At 32.8% G+C, this 18,071-nt stretch overlaps 1 protein-coding gene across 1 annotated transcript; it reads right to left on the bottom strand.

Annotated features, from left to right (window-relative positions):
- Window positions 1–9,522: 9,522 nt before the first annotated feature.
- On the bottom strand, window positions 9,523–10,414 carry LOC149908127 (uncharacterized). Its single transcript, XM_090103270.1, has one exon. It carries the CDS (start codon window positions 10,355–10,357, stop codon window positions 9,620–9,622), a length of 738 nt encoding a protein of 245 aa, XP_089959396.1. The 5' UTR covers window positions 10,358–10,414; the 3' UTR covers window positions 9,523–9,619.
- Between the last annotated feature and the right edge of the window lie 7,657 nt (window positions 10,415–18,071).

Below are 18,071 nucleotides of genomic sequence, written 5' to 3'. Positions count from 1 at the left end.
GTATATCGTACAGATCAACCACTGCTTGAGACTTGATGTTATAAGATTAATCTTCGATACATGTTGATGAACATAAAGTAAAGTGCGTCACAAATTAAAAAAAAAACTGTAGAAATTATCCATTTTATAAGGGCACGATAACAAAAATCAGCCTAAACTTTCATTAAAAAAAAATGTATTAAAATAATTATAGCCCAGGTACTTATAAAAGTACCCAATGGATATTATGCAATGAAGTTGGCCGCAATCTAATTAATGTATTTATTTTATGACAAATAACAATATGTGGAACTAGGGAAATGATTTGAAATCAAACATGTTTTGTAAGCACAGTCCATAAAGAAAATAATATTATGATAAAATAAAAACAAATATTTGAGAGTTAGTATAACCTGATTCTTTAAAACCTTTTAAAATTAGAATTTAGAGCCAAGTGTAACAAAATTAAGCATACTTTGTAATATTATGATTGATTAATTCAGTGATAGAGAAATAATACAGTCGACGAAAATCTCAAATCTTGTACGGAGGAAACTCTTTAGAAGTCTTTGCGACTGAAAATTATGTAATACATTGGATTACACATATAACTCGCTACTCAATACCTTTTTAATTTATTTACCTAACATAATCATAAAGTAGAGTTTCAGGCATAAAGTGAAGTTCCGTGTCCCCTAATGGGGTAAGGGGCAGATGCCTTTATACATACATCTCTTTCACTGATCGATTTTCTTTAGGGAGAAGAAGGTGATCAGCCTTCTGTGTCCTGCCAGACCGAGACATTATTTTTTCTTCGTCTCCACCGGGAATCGAACCCAGGACCCTTGGTTCTACGCTGCCGCGTCAACCACTGAACCAAGGAGATGGAGAGTTTCAGGCATAACATCATTTTATTACTTTAATTAACGAAAAAATATAATGTATGCACTATGCATCTATCTACATATATCATAACACTACAATAAATGACTGTTAATATTTACATTTCATTTAAACGAATGCCATTAAAAACAAAATTTCAGCAACGACTATACTCGCAAAAATATCACATAAAAATATGTACCTACCTATTTCAAACTCGATACTTTGCGTTTTCTATCTAATGGCTATCCAATTAAAAGTTAATACATGTTAAGGAGTTGCTGACAGTTTGATATACGATATGATGTATGCCGTGTAACTGAAGTTAAGGGAAATAACATTTATACTAGTTGTGCCTGCGACTTTGTCTGCGGAACTTTCAATATATATATTTAAAAAAAATGCCTTTAGTACCACCAGAAGGACGGTACCCGGATCTTTGGAAGGCTTACGTGGGGACACGGATCCAACACGCAGAGGCCCTTTCGAGAATTTTAATGTGTTGTGGGACACCAGCCGCAGCCTGCCCATGACTGCACTATAGAGATACAGCCCTGGGCAGTCCGCGGCCGTTAGGACTATTGCAGGGTATCGAAATTTAATAACTGGGCTATGGATTGGGATGCTAAATGGACTGGTATTGGGGACTATGGGAAACTATGGCATCTGCCTTTCTACTAAAAGAAAGTAAAAATATGTTGGCAGGTGGTGACTCGTCCTCTCACTGTATGGGCCCCCGAAATAAGTCGCTGCAATAGTGCGACAAGGGGGCAACATATTGTGAGCAGCTAAGGGTGGAGAGGCGTCCCTGGACTGTTTATATGTATTACATATTAGGTAGAAAAAATAAAACTAATAATGATTCTTACGATAAAAATAATATATTTATTCCTTATAATTATTACCTATAGACAATAATTACTGAAACTGCGGAAGCATTAAGTTATAAGTAAATATCAAGCATTCAAAAGTAGGTTCTATATTATTAATGTGTAATATAATAACATACACTCAGCATTTATGTAAAACTAGCTGATAGTTGCGTCTTCGTACGTATGATGTGTTGTCAGAATATCTTACAAGAAAACCTTATTTTCTATTAATTAATAGAAAAAAAAAATAATAAAAGCACTTTACAGAATAAAAAACTTATTATATTTGCCATCAGATAGCGACAGTTCTGTTAAAATTTGTTCACCAGTTTCGAAAATTACTTGGAGCAACAGCCAGCAAACTTATTTATGGTGCAGTAAATAATATTTTTAAAATTATATTATTAAAATGAAACATTTTACACAATAGTTATAACATAAATCTCCTTATAATGAGATATTTCTCAAGATATCATCTACATAATAACGAGGAAGCCAGCATTTGCATCATATAGATTACAATAGCAAGCTATATTTATTATAATCTGTTTATTTGTCTATACCCTATTCGACATGATGTACTTTAAAATCTGGGGGCACGGTAGTGCCCCCGCCAAGACGAGCCAAGCGACTACGCGCACGGGCACTACCTACCTTTTCTCGAAGCGCTTCGACGTTTTTTTGAACCCTCATAACTTGGGTTTGGATTATGCTAGATCAACAAAATTTTCGGGATATATTGTCAATAGCGGACTTATTGAACATATTAAGTTTTAATTACATTAGCTTTTATACTTCAGATTTTATTTATATCTAAAAAACGCTAATTTCGTCACTGACTCACTGATGATCATCAAAATTCTTAAGGTATTTCCTAATGTCCTAGAAAGCTGAAATTTTGTATGTAAGCTAGTATTAGCACACAAACAACAAAAAAATTATAAAACTTGTAACTTTCATCCCTCAACCCCTTAAACTAGGGGATGGGAGTTTGTATGAGACCTGTAATTTTAAATTAAATTTTGATGACGCTATAGGTCTAATCTAATAATCTAAAACTTGGTTCCCCTAGATATATATATGTAAGTATAGGTACTCCTTGTTAAAAAAAAAATTAAAAATTTAATCCACATATATTGAGACATATACTTCAGATCAGATCATATAAATATGAATGCCTAATGCCAATCTCCTGCCTCTTACGTCCACACAGTAGCTAAAAATAAAAAAAAAAAATTGTTACAAACAACTTACAAAAAGAAATGAAATCCCACCAAAAACATTTTCATGTAAAATGTTGCCAAGACGAGCCCATATGACTCGCACTGTCAAAAAGTTATCAGATCTCATGTAGAGCCAAGCTTCTAACACTACACGCCCTAACTCTACAAGGCCTAACTTCACAAACTCTACACCTTAGTCAAAATATATGGCTTGGCCGTTCGTTACTACAAGAACTATTGTATAACACAAAAGTAATGAACAGTGAATTAATTTTTCACCTTACGCCGATGTGAATGTAGCGAAATGGCCAAGCCACATATTTTGACTAAGGTGTAGAGTTTGTGAAGTTAGGCCTTGTAGAGTTAGGGCGTGTAGTGTTAGAAGCTTGGCTCTACATGAGATCTGATAACTTTTTGACAGTGCGAGTCATATGGGCTCGTCTTGGCAACATTTTACATGAAAATGTTTTTGGTGGGATATAGTATTCAGGATGAATTCATAAATTAATACAAATAGGAATTAACATCGTTCTAAATAATAAAAAAATGTATGCGTGTACTCTCTAGTACACACGTAAGAAGTGAAACTTCTTTATGACCTTAAAAATGTCACGAGTATGGCGTAACGCAAAAATGTCACGCGTACGGCGTAACGCAAAAATGTTACACTAAATTTCTGTCCAACCCCGATAAAGAAGTTTCACTTCAAAAAAAAACTAAGTCAATTTACTACGTGTAACACTTACACGGTCGCTACAATTTTCATTTAATTACTTTAAAGTCTTGAGAGAAGAAAAACATTGGTGCAATTTCCAGAAGAAACAACGCACGTAGTTAAAGAATTGCATTGCTTAGTTTTCCCGCTCAATTGAGCTCGACTCAGCTATTCTGTTGTAACGACACATTTGACGTTACAGGGACGGATTGCAATAATTAAAGTTGTGTAATGTGTTCCGAAAAATAAAATTTTGTTTATTTTTTGCCGTCGATTTAGTTTTGAATAGAATTACATATTTTAAATGTAATTTAACTGAACGTATAATACGTTGATTATCGATTGTCTTCAAAGAGAATGATCTATTGAAATAATGATGTTTGATTGCTCTATCTACAAGAGCCAAATCCTTTCAAAATCTATACTAATATTATAAAGCTGAAGAGTTTGTTTGTTTGTTTGAAATCACTAATCTCAGGATATAGTATTAATCTGTACTCACTCAAAATGTAGATTTGTGAATTGAACATTTTTGTCACAAGAGAATCGTTTTAAGTACTGAATCAGTACTGATCAGAATTTCCTCTTAAAAACTCCTATTAACCCTTATTAAAACGCTGGGAGCTATACTTCCCACGTCTCAGATTGAAGTAAATCGTGTTTTATTTTTATATGCTTAAACCTAATGCAGTGTTATATTTATCTACGCAATCTTAACATTTTAGAGAACTTTTTTTCATGGAAACACTTTTCAGAGAATTATTACATGTCATGGTAAACACACGTCAAAGTTAGGTGACGTGATTTTGCAGCCGAAAACGACCGTTATATTTTAGTTTTTGGTGTAGTGCTCAAAAAAAATTAGATAAGTAGATTTGAGTTCTAGCTATGTAAACTAGAATAAATTACGGTTGCGTGAAACGTAAATATATGCCCAGAATCTTTCGTATATACCTTGGTAGAGTCGATTGAAATTAAGTCTTTAAGTGGGAAGATATCATCCCAGCGTTCGTCACTGCACACGACATTCGGAAATTCTATATATAAAATCTGTGTGTCTAAAAAATCTTTTTTAGTTGGTATAAGCAACTTATTTATTGTTATTCGTTATTTCCTGATCAGATAATTAGAAACCTTAACTCAATACATTAGTATTTACCTATTGTTTTTATTTTGTTTTAGAAAAATGCCATTTTTATGTTGAAGTCATTCATTTTTCAATTCCCGAATTCTTCCCTCAGTAAAAGAAACTTGCATTGATGAGTACTTTCACCGCCTTTATTAAAAAACTTGATCTTTATAATTTTTTACGATAACATTAAATTCACAAGTGGAGTCAGGGCAACTAACTAGTGTTTTAAAATATTGATGTCTGGAGTGGACACTGGGAGCTATAGTTCCCACCTTTCCAAACTTTTTACAAGAGAGAACAGATGACGGGATATATACTTCCCACCGAAAAAAGGGTACTTCCCCCCCACTAACCCCTTTTTTGTGTGTATTTTTGAAATCTACGACCCAAAATTACCCAGGAACGTATATTACTTTTTTGTTAGCTCCTCCACAGGCTCGCGTTTGAATAAGGGTTAAATCGAAATTACTTGCTATTATACAGGTTTTCATTATATCATGAATTCAACAAAAGCTTTATAACACTGCCTTAACGGTTAGCCTTACGCCATTAATAAATATTTAAATGCGTGCCTGTTTTAATTGTTAATTGCAGTCAAAGAGTAATTTGTATTGTTGCCAAACTGGGGCGTACATAAAAACGTTCTTTATTTTTAATGGCATAAAGTTTTTATTTAATTGTCAACTGTTGCGCTCGAGTTTTCCATCTGTCACTAAGGTGCTCATAAAACAGAAGTTGGATTTGCTGGTTATAAATTCAACGTTGAGTTTGTTTGGACGTTGAACTGTTTATGTGACGCACAGTAAACACTAACGGCCTTACTAATAAAAAGTAAGTTAAACAATTGATAAATTTCTACCATTTTCTACCATAGCTTTGTCCTGCTCTTGCTCACATGAAACGTCAATCATAAAAACAAGACAGGTTATTGCAATAACTAATCCATTGCAAAGCGAATGGGTAACATTTTATAAGTAAGACCGTAAGTATTTAATATCACAAAAAAAAAAACAATACAGTTAAAGCATCGCTTAGTTTCCCCGGTAGTAGATAGATCTATTCAGTAATATTTGAATGGTCGCAGGCATTCAAATTTGATTGTATTTATTCTCATTGATTGGTGATTGGTGAATTTTCGAATGGTAAAAAAACAATATTCTATTATCTTGAAGTATTATGAGGAAGATATTTCTACGAAGATAGCTCGAGCTTCTATTGTTTCGTTTCCATAAGTGTTCCTTACCCTAAGCCCAGTTACCGAGAAAACTAATTTTCTATCCTATGTTTTCGCTACATTTCTTTTGTATTTACAAAAAGTGTTATACTTTTAGATAAATAAGCAAGGGTCGCTGGAAAAACGACATGGAGGCGGCACCTTACTCTCTCAGTATTGTCTTTGTACAGACTGTTCATTTACGACTTTAATAACTGTTATTATTTTACGAAAGGCTTTTTACACTTCGAAGGTGAAAACGCGGCGTTTGTCAAAAGTTTTGCGGAGTTTGAACGAAATTGTAGAAATGGTTTGAGATTGCCATGACTCTTTTAGTTTTGTGTTTTATAACTCGAATTTTTTATAACTGTAGTATAGATGATAAATATGCAGAATGCCTATCACCTGTATTCTTTCTGTATCTGTAAATTTTACTTTCTGACATTATAGCAATAGAATTGAGAACTTCGATAAATAAATGCGTTATTGCCTACACTTCGTAGATGTTTTATTTTACATCAACACATAAAATAATAGACCATAAAATAAACAGACCCGTCATCAGTTTCTTAGCAATTCTTAAATGTCCTTACGAGGTCCATGGGCTATCACATTTTATGGATCAACCGTTCATGTGTAAAAGTCCTAAGAAATAAAAACATTTCAGTACGAAAGCGTCATAAACTGTTTTATAGTGTACTGGGTAATGTGGTAATATTAGTGATTTACTCGCCCCGTATCTTTAATGACACCATCTGCTTGATAAGTTTATTATTTACGTCATATTATACCTGGTTAGTGGACAGACACCGTGCCGTCTTAAAGCAGGATTATATCCAGTGTGGAAAAAAAACAGCGCTATATATGTCGTCTAGCGCCATCACTTTCCCACACTGGAAACAGTTCTGTTTAAGACATCATGGTAACCCCCAGACACCGTGTTTATATACATTTAATGTGGTCCTTCGAGTCTAAGACGGTATAAGAAAATGTTTTTGTTTTGCAATAAACATCATTTCTCGAATAAAGTTTTTCATGAACTAAGATTAGTGTTTTATATTATTGTCTATTTTTGTTTTAGTCTTATTACTATAAAGTCAAGGAGGTTATATTTCTTTAGTACGAATGGATGACACTCGAACAGTCTGAAGTATGACTGGTGACCGCCCAACTTGTTCTTGTAGAGAACTTTTACTTAGTTTGAAAGTCTTTAAACACTATAAAATATTATTTAAAAAAAACCTAAGAAGCGTGCTAATTTTCAGAAATACGCCAAATTTAAAAAGGAGCCTGCATTCAAATGAAGAAATAATCAACATAATTAGTTCACCCAGTCCAAAGTTCTGAACCCAAAAAATACAGTCTAGTCAGTAATAAATGTGAGTACCTCAATGAGAGAGAACTAAATAATATACGAGTCCTTTTCATATAAAACATATGTATATATATTTCTCAGGAATATAAATACACGAGAAACCGAATGTTGAATTCATAGCTACAATATTGACTAAGAGCCATACGCTAGTTCCATTGAGACCTGAATGTCTTTCTATTTTCATCAAACATACACAGGATCCATCTTGAAAGATAAAGCGTTGATTAAAAAAAAGAACGTGTATGCCGAGCACACGTGTCAGAAGTGAAACTTCTTTGGCAAGATACCAAAATCGTCACCTTACTCCATGACGTGACAGTATTGCCATGACGTGACTTTGAAATTTTACTCTCAACGCACCTAAAGAAGTTTCACTTAAAAAACGAAAAGTTGTTCTATTATAAGACGGATGGGCAATGAAATAAAACATTGCGAATTATAAAAATTACGTCTTTATAATCTTTATATGATAAGGAAAGTAAATTGTTTTGTTTTAATTTAATTTGATTGATTAACCATTAACATATCCATAGAAAATCAATTACAAATACTTCTAAAAATACAATGTTAACAATCAAGGTCGTGTAAAATGTCCTTTTTGATTAATTACGCAGTATTTCTTGAATTTTGATTATAAAATATTGCCCCTAATATTGCTTAAAAATTTGGATTTGTTTTTCCTGGATTCAAACTATTTATAAATTTCAACGAAATAGGTAAAGTGGTTTTCTTTTCCGAAAAGCGCCTTTAAAAAATATTGTTAAACTAATAAAGAGACCCACTCTTTTTCGTCGTTAATTAGCAAACTAGAAGAAAGTTAAAAAATAAGTTACAGAATATTACAGATATGTTTCAGATATATGCGTATAATTTGATTACTTTTCCTATTAGGCCGGGAAATACTGACATAAATTATTGGGTCATTTGTACCAGTCTGGCGGTTCTTCAGGGGTCTTAGTATGCAATGACAGAAATAAAAATGATGGTCAGCCTATATAACTCATTACTTAAAATCTTGTCATTCCAAAATCTCAAGCTTTTTATACAACTTTAAAAACTGTAAAGGTAATATTAATGTTCTTATCGATATTATTTTGAACTTTGATAGCATGTATAAGTGTCGCTAAGCTATATCATACAAAAATAACGAATGATATGAAATCTATACATAAGTATAAAGTATAAATATTTAATAAAATTAATCCAAGCACTATGGGAACTGTTATCTGGAAATTACCGGAAATTTCTTAGACATGTAACTACTACCTCCTAACGCAATATTGAAACTCAATTTAATATTTCTTGAAATAAACTTTTTTCAGAAGCGTAGCGTGCTTAAAACTGCAACAACGTAATAGCCATTCGACAAAACCTAATAAAAAAATAACTGAAAGCTTAGCCAAACATTTTATCCAAGGTATAAAAATTTCTGATATTATTAATTACCAAGTAATAAATGAAATTAATTTTACACAACAGCACCATTATTTGAATAATGGTCAATACGTCTCTTAAATATTACTATTATTACTTCCAATGTCCTTAATTAGGAAGTAAATATCTTATCCCTTAAATAAATGACGTTCATAAGCTCAAACTTCAGAGTTTGTCAATGAAAGTAATTTATATAATCCTCTGAGGAGGGAAAAATAATGAGTCGGAACATTTCAACCGCTTCAAGTGATGCGACCTTTGTGAGTTGGGTAATAGACGCGAATGTCAAATACAAATATTTGTTTACTAACTTTCAGACCTTATTATTTTAAGTGGTTACGAGTTATTGCTTGTGGTTTGTTTTTACATGAATCGAGAATAATTTAAACATTGCTTTTGGTAAGCTTGATTGTCTTTTTTCGTATATATTTAAAAAAATAAATCTAAAACGATGAGTAGAAAAAGATTTTACTTGAACTAACTTAGTTTTAAAAATGCTTTTATGTAAGACTCTACAGTAAAACTGTGATAGCTTTTAAAATGTTCTTATTATCAACCGGGAGTAATAAATTTTTCATCTTTTAAAAGCGTGAACAAAATAAATCACCTACCTAACAATATCTTACATGCCCCTAAGAGCACGTCTAAAGATGAAATATTACCGCATTAAAATTGCCAGGAAGTAAAACAACGAAGCTCGAATAAATAACATTTTATTTTAAACACTTCACAACGCACTCACTTAAAGCTCGAAACCAGTCTTTGGATCATAACCTAGTTATGACACTACGAGTTCATTCTTCACCTTCTATTAACGCATAATCTAAACCGTTTCCGTCACCACCTTTCGTAACCTCATTATCCTTTGTTGTTTTAGTTGTTGTTTTTAGTTCCTTCTTCCTTATTTTACCGACGTGTGTTGTTGCTTCGATTTCCAACTGTTCTAGAGGTGTGGGCGACGATGCAGGTATTGGTTCCTTTTTGTCAACCTTTTCAACTGGTTTTTCTGTCTTTTCTTCACTTGGTTCAATTACTTCGATTGGCACTTCCCTCTCTGGAGGCGGCGGTGGGAGCTCGTGTTTTGGCGCAGATATTGTTAAGATTCCCTTCTCATTCAAAACTGCTTTAACTTCCTCCTGATTTGATCCAGGTGGTAGGATAAACCGTTGCATGAAATGGTTGGCTATGTACCTTTTGTCATCATCGTTTCGAACTTTATGCTTGCCTTCCACAATCATGTATCGGTTTTTAACTTTGATTTTTAGTTCATCCGGTTTGAAATGCTTTACGTTTAGTCGGACAAGATATTGTTCCGAGTCAGATATTATTTGTGGGTCTTCTAAATTGTCTTCCAGGTCCAAAGCAGCAGCAGCTCTGATGAGATGACTCCACGGCCATAAATAGGTCAGGCTGTGGGACAGGTGCCGATCTAAAAGTGCAAACGGATCGACATAGTGGTGTGTTTTGTAGGGCTTCTCCTCACAGTTTGTTATGGCTAGGAATGCAGCGAATAGCAGCGCTTGTTTGTACATTTTGATTTGTATATTGCTTGGTTGCGTGTTATTTTTCGAATGCCGGCGAGCGAGACCGGCCGGCCTTATATAGCTTTGGGCCCCCTGTTCTAGAATGTTACGCCTTCAATGAGTTAAGTGCAGCGGTAACGGGCAGGTGCGGGCAACATTTGTGTGAAAGTGAAGATTGGTCATTGACACGGTGACTCATGTTAAAAAGTGGGTTCTGTTTATTTACTTTTTGTGCATGTAAATTGGGTTTTGACGCAGCGGTGACGTTCTTTTAATTTGTTTTTAGCAACTTTCTTTAGTGTTAACTCTTGTGTATTCCGTTAGTTGCTAGGTCTTTCAACATAGTTCATGCTACCTAAAACTTTTGTGTTGATATTATTTATATTTTTATAAATACATAATATTTGAGTAAATGCATTATATTCTATTAACGCTCCATAAAGTATTATCTTGTCAAAAATTTGTAAATTTAAACAGATATTAAATTGATATTAGTTTAAAAATATAATTATGCAAATGCAATACAGGTATTATTATCCAAATAAATACTATATTTCGATGACTTGTTATGAAATAGATATACATAATTTATTTATCCGACTTTTTAAAGTTCTTCTTTTTGACCAAGAAAACATTTTTCAAGTTTAAAAAAAATAAGTTTGAACCCCAGATTGACAACGCATGCGCTGAGATTGCACGCACACACGCAAACTATAGGTAGGTACCGTTAGCAGAAACACTGGGTCACGGGGATAATTGTGATGTTTTTCCTCGTTTGCCTATAATAGTTATATAATAATACGTATTTTACACGTTGTGTCTGGCATCTCATCTGCAATAAAGTTTAAGTTTGATGAACTGAAAACATTAAACGAACAATCATGAGGTCTCCTCTGAAAATCATAGTTATTCATAGTTATCTTAATTATAACTCTGGTTTAAAATATTATATGGTTTCAAAAACATTATTTCATAAACGTAGGATTAATTAATAAGTATAATGAATAAGTCCGTTAAAAAGTATTTAATTTTAATTATTGTGATGATATGCATTATACAAAATGATATCTAAGACAGAAAACATTTTACACTAAATATACTAGTCTAAACTCCAGAGGAAGAGACAAATTAGTATGTTGCATACTAAGGTTGCATATTTTATTGCATAATTAAATCTCTATGCTATCGTTACAATCGTATTCGTTGAACCAAAACATTCCAATTTCACACGCCAATATACCCCCTACTATTATCTCAATAATACCTAAATTACTTTAAAACAATCAAGCACTTACTACGTTATTCTCGAACATACATTTCAACGCGAACAATCGTATGATGTAATCTCTATGAAAGGAATTTCAACCTTAAATTTATATGTTTAAGTTTGCGTATAGAGTGTGGGATGTCTGGTGTTTAGAATCTGGAAATTTCCTTAGCATGTAAACATACGCAACTGTATCGCGAGGGAATGCAAGGGACACCGGTTTTTCAATGAATTTATAAGGCTTTTGAACTAATATGTCGTGTTGAATGAAGTAGCAATACAGTTATATTAAATTGGCGTAATTTCGTAGTTATGATTGAATGAAAGTTGAAGAAAGTAATTTTATATAAACGCTTTCATAATAATATATGCCTGGGGTTATTGTGAAAGGAGGGTAATACCAATAATGAAGTCTGGTGATTCTTTAAGGGTGCACTCACACACATCAGTCACCGTCACGGCACGTCACCGGACAGGATTAAAAAAAAATATGTATCAATAGTTCTAGTATGACTCTGTTCCCACACGACAGTCGCCGGCACGAAATCTATCAGTGACGTCACCGGTCAGGCACGTCAAATAATCTTTCCATACATGTATCATACTTTTATCCCCACTCACCCGGTGCCGTCACGTCTCAGTTCAGTCAGCGTCGTGCTACCGTCAATAATTGCTACATGTTCTCTAGCGTGATACACGTCTAATCACTGACTAACCTGATGTATGTGTTCAATGATTCAGTCAAACCGGCGACGTGACTGACGGACAACATGACGGTGACTGGTGTTTGTGGATACGTACACAAACCGTCACCGATCAGTCATCGGTGACTTGACGGTGACTGATGTGTGTGAGTGCACCTTAATAGATGTCTGTCATTATAATGATTCGTATTCAATATATTATGTTTAAATATTAAAATATATTGCGTACGATTCTTACTAAAAATATGGTGTTCAGTGGTCACATAAATCGTTCTTTTTCTGTTTTAATTTTTAACACGTTTGATCTAGTTTTCTGCGATTCGACGACAAACGACTTGCTTACCTGAACAATTTGTTCACACTGGAATGTCAATGACCCATCACGCTGGCCAAGTATGGGTTGGCAAATATCACGTGTAACCTTTTTTTTTGGATAAGTTAAATAATATATATTTTTTAATAATAAAACTTAAAAAATAATATTCATTTTATGTATACAATATATAACAAAGTGATTATTTGTCTGTTTGTCCTTTATAGAATCGGTAATAATATAGTAAGCTATAAGAATATAGTAAGCTAAGTTTATTTTATCATAATACTAGATTTCCGCCCGCGGCTTCGCCCACGTTTGCAAAGGAAAACCCGCATAGTTCCCGTTCCCGTGGGATTTCCGGGATAAAAACTATCCTATGTGTTAATCCAAGTTACCATCTATATGTGTGCTAAATTTCATTGAAATCGGTTCTGTAGTTTTTACGTGAAAGAGTAACAAACATCCATACATCCATTCATCCATACATCCATACATCCATACATCCTTACAAACTTTCGCCTTTATAATATTTATTAGATTAGATAGATTATGATGGTCTTCAGCAGTGTAGAGTTGTGCATGAGCCCACGAAGGTTTCTGAGTTGGTATGAAAGAGAAACTTCGACAGTGTAACACACGCGAAGCTGGGTTGCACAGATAGTTTAATTTTAATACATAACATTTATTTTAGGATAAACATCTAAAGAAATTTACTAAATCTTTAAAATAATATGGTAAGTATACGCCTTTAAGAGTTTAATCCATACTAATATTATAAATGCGAAAGTAACTCTGTCTGTCTGTCTGTCTGTTACTCAATCACGCCTAAACTACTGAACCAATTTGCATGGAATTTGGTATGGAGATATTTTGATACCCGAGAAAGGACATAGGCTACCTTTTATTGCGAAATATGTACCACGGGCGAAGCCGGGGCGGACCTCTAGTATGTTATATGTTTCTCTACATCGAGAATATGACTCATAGAAAGTACGAAACCAACACCGTGAAAGTATTTCTGTGTAGTGTTTGAGGAAAACACAGTATTAAATGAAATATTTTTTCCCGCTATAATTAATACGATTTCTTGGTTTATTGAGCAGAGGAAGTTTGATAAACGGTTGAAACTAAGACTAAGCAGTGTATAGAGCAGTCTTGTAAAGCAAAAATGAATTATTCTAGTTATATATTAAAAAAAAATTATATTACATAATCTTTAAAATGTTAGTTTGTGGTTGTCTTCTTCTTATCGCAACACAAATAACATACTGACTCATGCATTAGTCACAAATTCATAATTTTATGCAACTTTTTAAATATGAGTGAAAGCAGGGTTGTTACAAAAAAACATCGTTGTTTAAAACATCATGTTTAAAACAAGTTTAAAACAAATTGTAAAAAAAACATGTTTTTTTCCACCTGTTTTAAATCAGTGTTTTATACATTGTTTTAAACAGGTTTTAAACTTACAAGTGGGATAGATAAATAAAACAATTTCAAATGGGAAATTATTTTTATTGCGATATTATATTATTGCGAAAAGTTAATTTAATTAACTTAATTATATTATTATTTACCACTAGTCAGTCAGCTAAGATAAATAAAACATTTCAAATAAAGAAACTTTAATTTTAACATTATTATAATTATTTAACTTAATACTTAGTCAACCAAGAAGGATTCCTTCAAATGCTCTAAATTTTGGCCACTCTGGGAGATTGTATTTTTTTTTATTCATATTTTTAAAAACTGAAACAAGTTTCGCGGTTTTTTCATTTGGTAAACGATTTCTTAATCTGGACTGTACCAACCCAAATCCATACTAATCCATACTAATATTATAAATGCGAAAGTAACTCTGTCTGTCTGTCTGTTACTCAATCACGCCTAAACTACTAAACCAATTTGCATGAAATTTGGTATGGAGATATTTTGATACCCGAGAAAGGACATAGGCTACTTTTTACCCCGGGACATAGGATAGGTTTTATTCCTGAAATCCCACGGGAACGGGAACTATGTGGGTTTTTCTTTGAAAACGCGGGCGAAGCATCGGGCGGAAAGCTAGTGTAGAAAAAAGTCTTTCTACTCCTGCAGAGGAAGCAACTGCAGCATGCAGTTGGCATGGTAAACAATTCATGTCCGGGCTTAATTTCCCCTTAAGTGATTGCCACCATGTTAGTGGGTGCACTTCCAATGTATACTTCGTAAAAAGATACTCATTAAACGGGAGAGAATATACTCTGTATTTGATAATATCGGGTATGGCTGCCGGATAAAAGGAATTAATAAAATTCATAGCTGTATTCAGTCTGTCTTCATTTAAGTCGGTGCCTTGATATCTTGCATCAATCAAGCCTATGGGTGATTAAAACATATTAATCAATGTTTTAAACATGAATAAAACACAGTAAAAGTACAAAGAAAAAAACATTGAATTAAACATAAAACATTGAACAAAACCAAAAAAACAAAAAAAACATGTTTTTTCTCATAATTTACTGTTTTTTTGCAACCCTGAGTGAAAGTATTGCTATCAATTTTTGGGGGCCTTATTTCAGTATCTACATTCTACATGTAGGCACTAGGCGACAATAATATGATCACTTTCTTTATATTATATTGTTGTATATAAGGAAATACCTACTTAAGTACAAATTTAGGTTGTATTTAAAATAAGTTTTTTTGACTTTGGAGTTTTTTATTTAAGAATCTCATAAAGAAAACAAACACTAAAATGAATCACGTAAAAAATATGAAAATGTCATATAATAACATCAAAATAAACGGTTTAAAAACGATGTCAAGGTTAAGGAATGATCCCCTGTTGGGACGCTCAAATGTCGCGGAAGCAACCATACGACCATACAACTGAGCTACGAATATAAGAATTATAGATGCGGTAAATATTTATTAAATATTTTACATTTATATTGGAATCACTTTCAATTAGTATTTAGATCATTTGTAGACTGAGCTTAAACTGATTTAAATAACACACAGTTGATAAATTTATATTTTATTATAATTCAATAGACTCTAAAACTGTAAAAACATAATAAGAAAAACGTGGAATAATTATTTAAAAAAAAATGTTATCTATTGTATGCAAAAAGGGGTGAGTATTTCAGTAGCAAATGAGTTATTTTGATTTAAATTAAGAAAGACAAATGACAGCGAAAAAACGGTCAAAAATATTCGTCATTTCACAACATCTGCATCGGGATGTTGAAGTGCTTTTTTACCCGACTGCCAAAGAAGGAGGGTAATGTTTTTCGAGTGTATGTAAGTATGTATGTATGTCTTTTCCTTTGTGACCACCTGTAGCCTAAACGGCTTGATGGATTTTGATGTATGAGGTATCGTTAGATTTGTCTTGATTACGGGAGTGTCATAGGATACATTTTATCCTAAAAGTCCCACGGGATAAAGACATAATAATATTTTTTCTAAATTTCCCTTTAAAAAAATATGTATGCGGTATCATTAGATTCATTTCAATCACTCTTTTTTTAGTGTGCAGTCGGGTATTTTGTTTTTTTAATAATTTACTTGTTTTATTTTGAATTCAAGCTTTTTCGCGTAACTCTTCATCAATCTCAATTATTTGTCTGTTCTTTTATTTCTTTCTAATTTTTCAGCATTCTGCTTTCATTGTATCCAGTATAAAAATCTGTCGATTGGGTATATTTTTGGCACTGAAATATATTCAAGTATTAATTCTAATCCCTATCGTGGTAATTTTTCTTTTTATTTAGTTTTTGATCTATAATACAGTAAGTTTTTGGTATAAATAAAAGAGATAAGCCGAAAGGCTAGAGACTCGAATATATCTAAGCCTTATGAAATTAGAAAGAGCAGGCGAGCTATTTCTAGCACAGGTTTCGAGTACGTAGACACATGCAAACTCAAATCACTACAAATAGAAAATTCCTGATCTACCTACGCTTGTCGTTTATCTGCACATTCAACATGGAAGTATACACAGGTCAACGATGTTCAAGTAGGTAATATAACAAATCAGATTTTACTATTTAGTATTTAAATTAAAGCTTCCATTCACATTAAATTCAAATTACAAATTGGTAAATATCACTCTACACAATAATCCCTATTTGTTTTAGTTATTTTGTATGAGGTATGTTGTAATTGTATATGTATATATGTATTGTATTAAAGGAGGTATCAATAGTTTAGCAGACCATGTTCAAGCAGTTAGGATAATGACAGTAAGGGGAGTATGACCGTCGCAGCGGACAGGGAACAGAAATAGCTGGTCCTTGGCATTCTGAAGGTATACCTAGATGTATTGGCGACTTGGTAATGATGCAAACGTTGGACAGCGTTAGTTTTGTTAATCTGGGTGGAGATATTAAAATGTCTAAAATCGAGTAAATGATGTTGAAATAAATGATTTCTTTCTTTCTTCTTTCTTTCTTTCTAAATGAAGATTGGATAATAAATCTAGAGTATTAAAACATTAGGTACATTGTATAATTTATTTATAAACATCACAAGAAGTAATTGTAAAACTGTAACTTTTGTAAGAACTGTGGACCTTTGTAAAAAAAAATTACTTGAAGCACATGAGATCAAGATGAAAGATCCAAAGCAAACTTTATATGTATTATTTTTTACCAGAGTTTAGTTTTCTCCAGGTTTCCTATCATTTTTAAACGTTTTTTTCCATCTATACTATAATATTATAAAGATGAAGAGTTTGCTTGGTTCTTTGAACGCGCTAATCTCATGAACTACCGGTCCGATTTGAAAAATTCTTTCGGTGTTGGATAGCACATTCATCGAGGCAGGCTATAGGCTATATATCATCACGATAAGACCAACAGGAGTGGAGCACTGCGGGTAAAACCACGGAGCACAGCTAGTTTAAAATAAATACTTATCCCGAAATTAACCATTGATAAAAATCTAATATTTAGAGATAACTGTAGCTAAGTATAATAGCAATATAAATTATTTATTATTAAGTTAAATCTTTAGCAAAAACACCAACTTGTTATAAGAAAACTAAACGTACACGTGTAACATTCAGTTCATACTATTAACTCGAATACATTCACAAGTACCTACTGGGAAACCATTTTAATTTTCTCCCCTCTCGATTACAGAGAAATCCCAAAACTACTAGCTGAGGTAACAAGCAACGTCTATATTATGGTAATGAACTCCAAGTTACTAGTTTACAAATTGGCTATGGACAGATTGACCAGTGACCAAATTCTTGCGTTAAGATTCATTTGCATGATAGGATTTGATTTTCAGTAGAAGGTATAAATGTCCCATGATTTTCTACTAGGTACTAGGTAGGTATATTAGGAATTTGTATTTTTGAAATATTTAAATGTTTTGTTAATTTGTATGTAAAATAAAACTAAAGTCATAATGAAATGCCGGATATAATATCTATTGTAATTA

This window comes from Colias eurytheme, chromosome 6 (assembly GCF_061535395.1).
Source record: "Colias eurytheme isolate Ceu_HAF_F1 chromosome 6, ilColEury1 Martin Lab GWU primary, whole genome shotgun sequence".
Lineage (NCBI taxonomy): Eukaryota > Metazoa > Arthropoda > Insecta > Lepidoptera > Pieridae > Colias > Colias eurytheme.
This window is presented reverse-complemented; position numbering and strand designations above follow the sequence as displayed.

Coding starts and splice junctions, on each gene's coding strand:
- LOC149908127 (XM_090103270.1), bottom strand. CDS start 10,357: ATGTACAAACAAGCGCTGCTATTCGCTGCATTCCTAGCCATAACAAAC.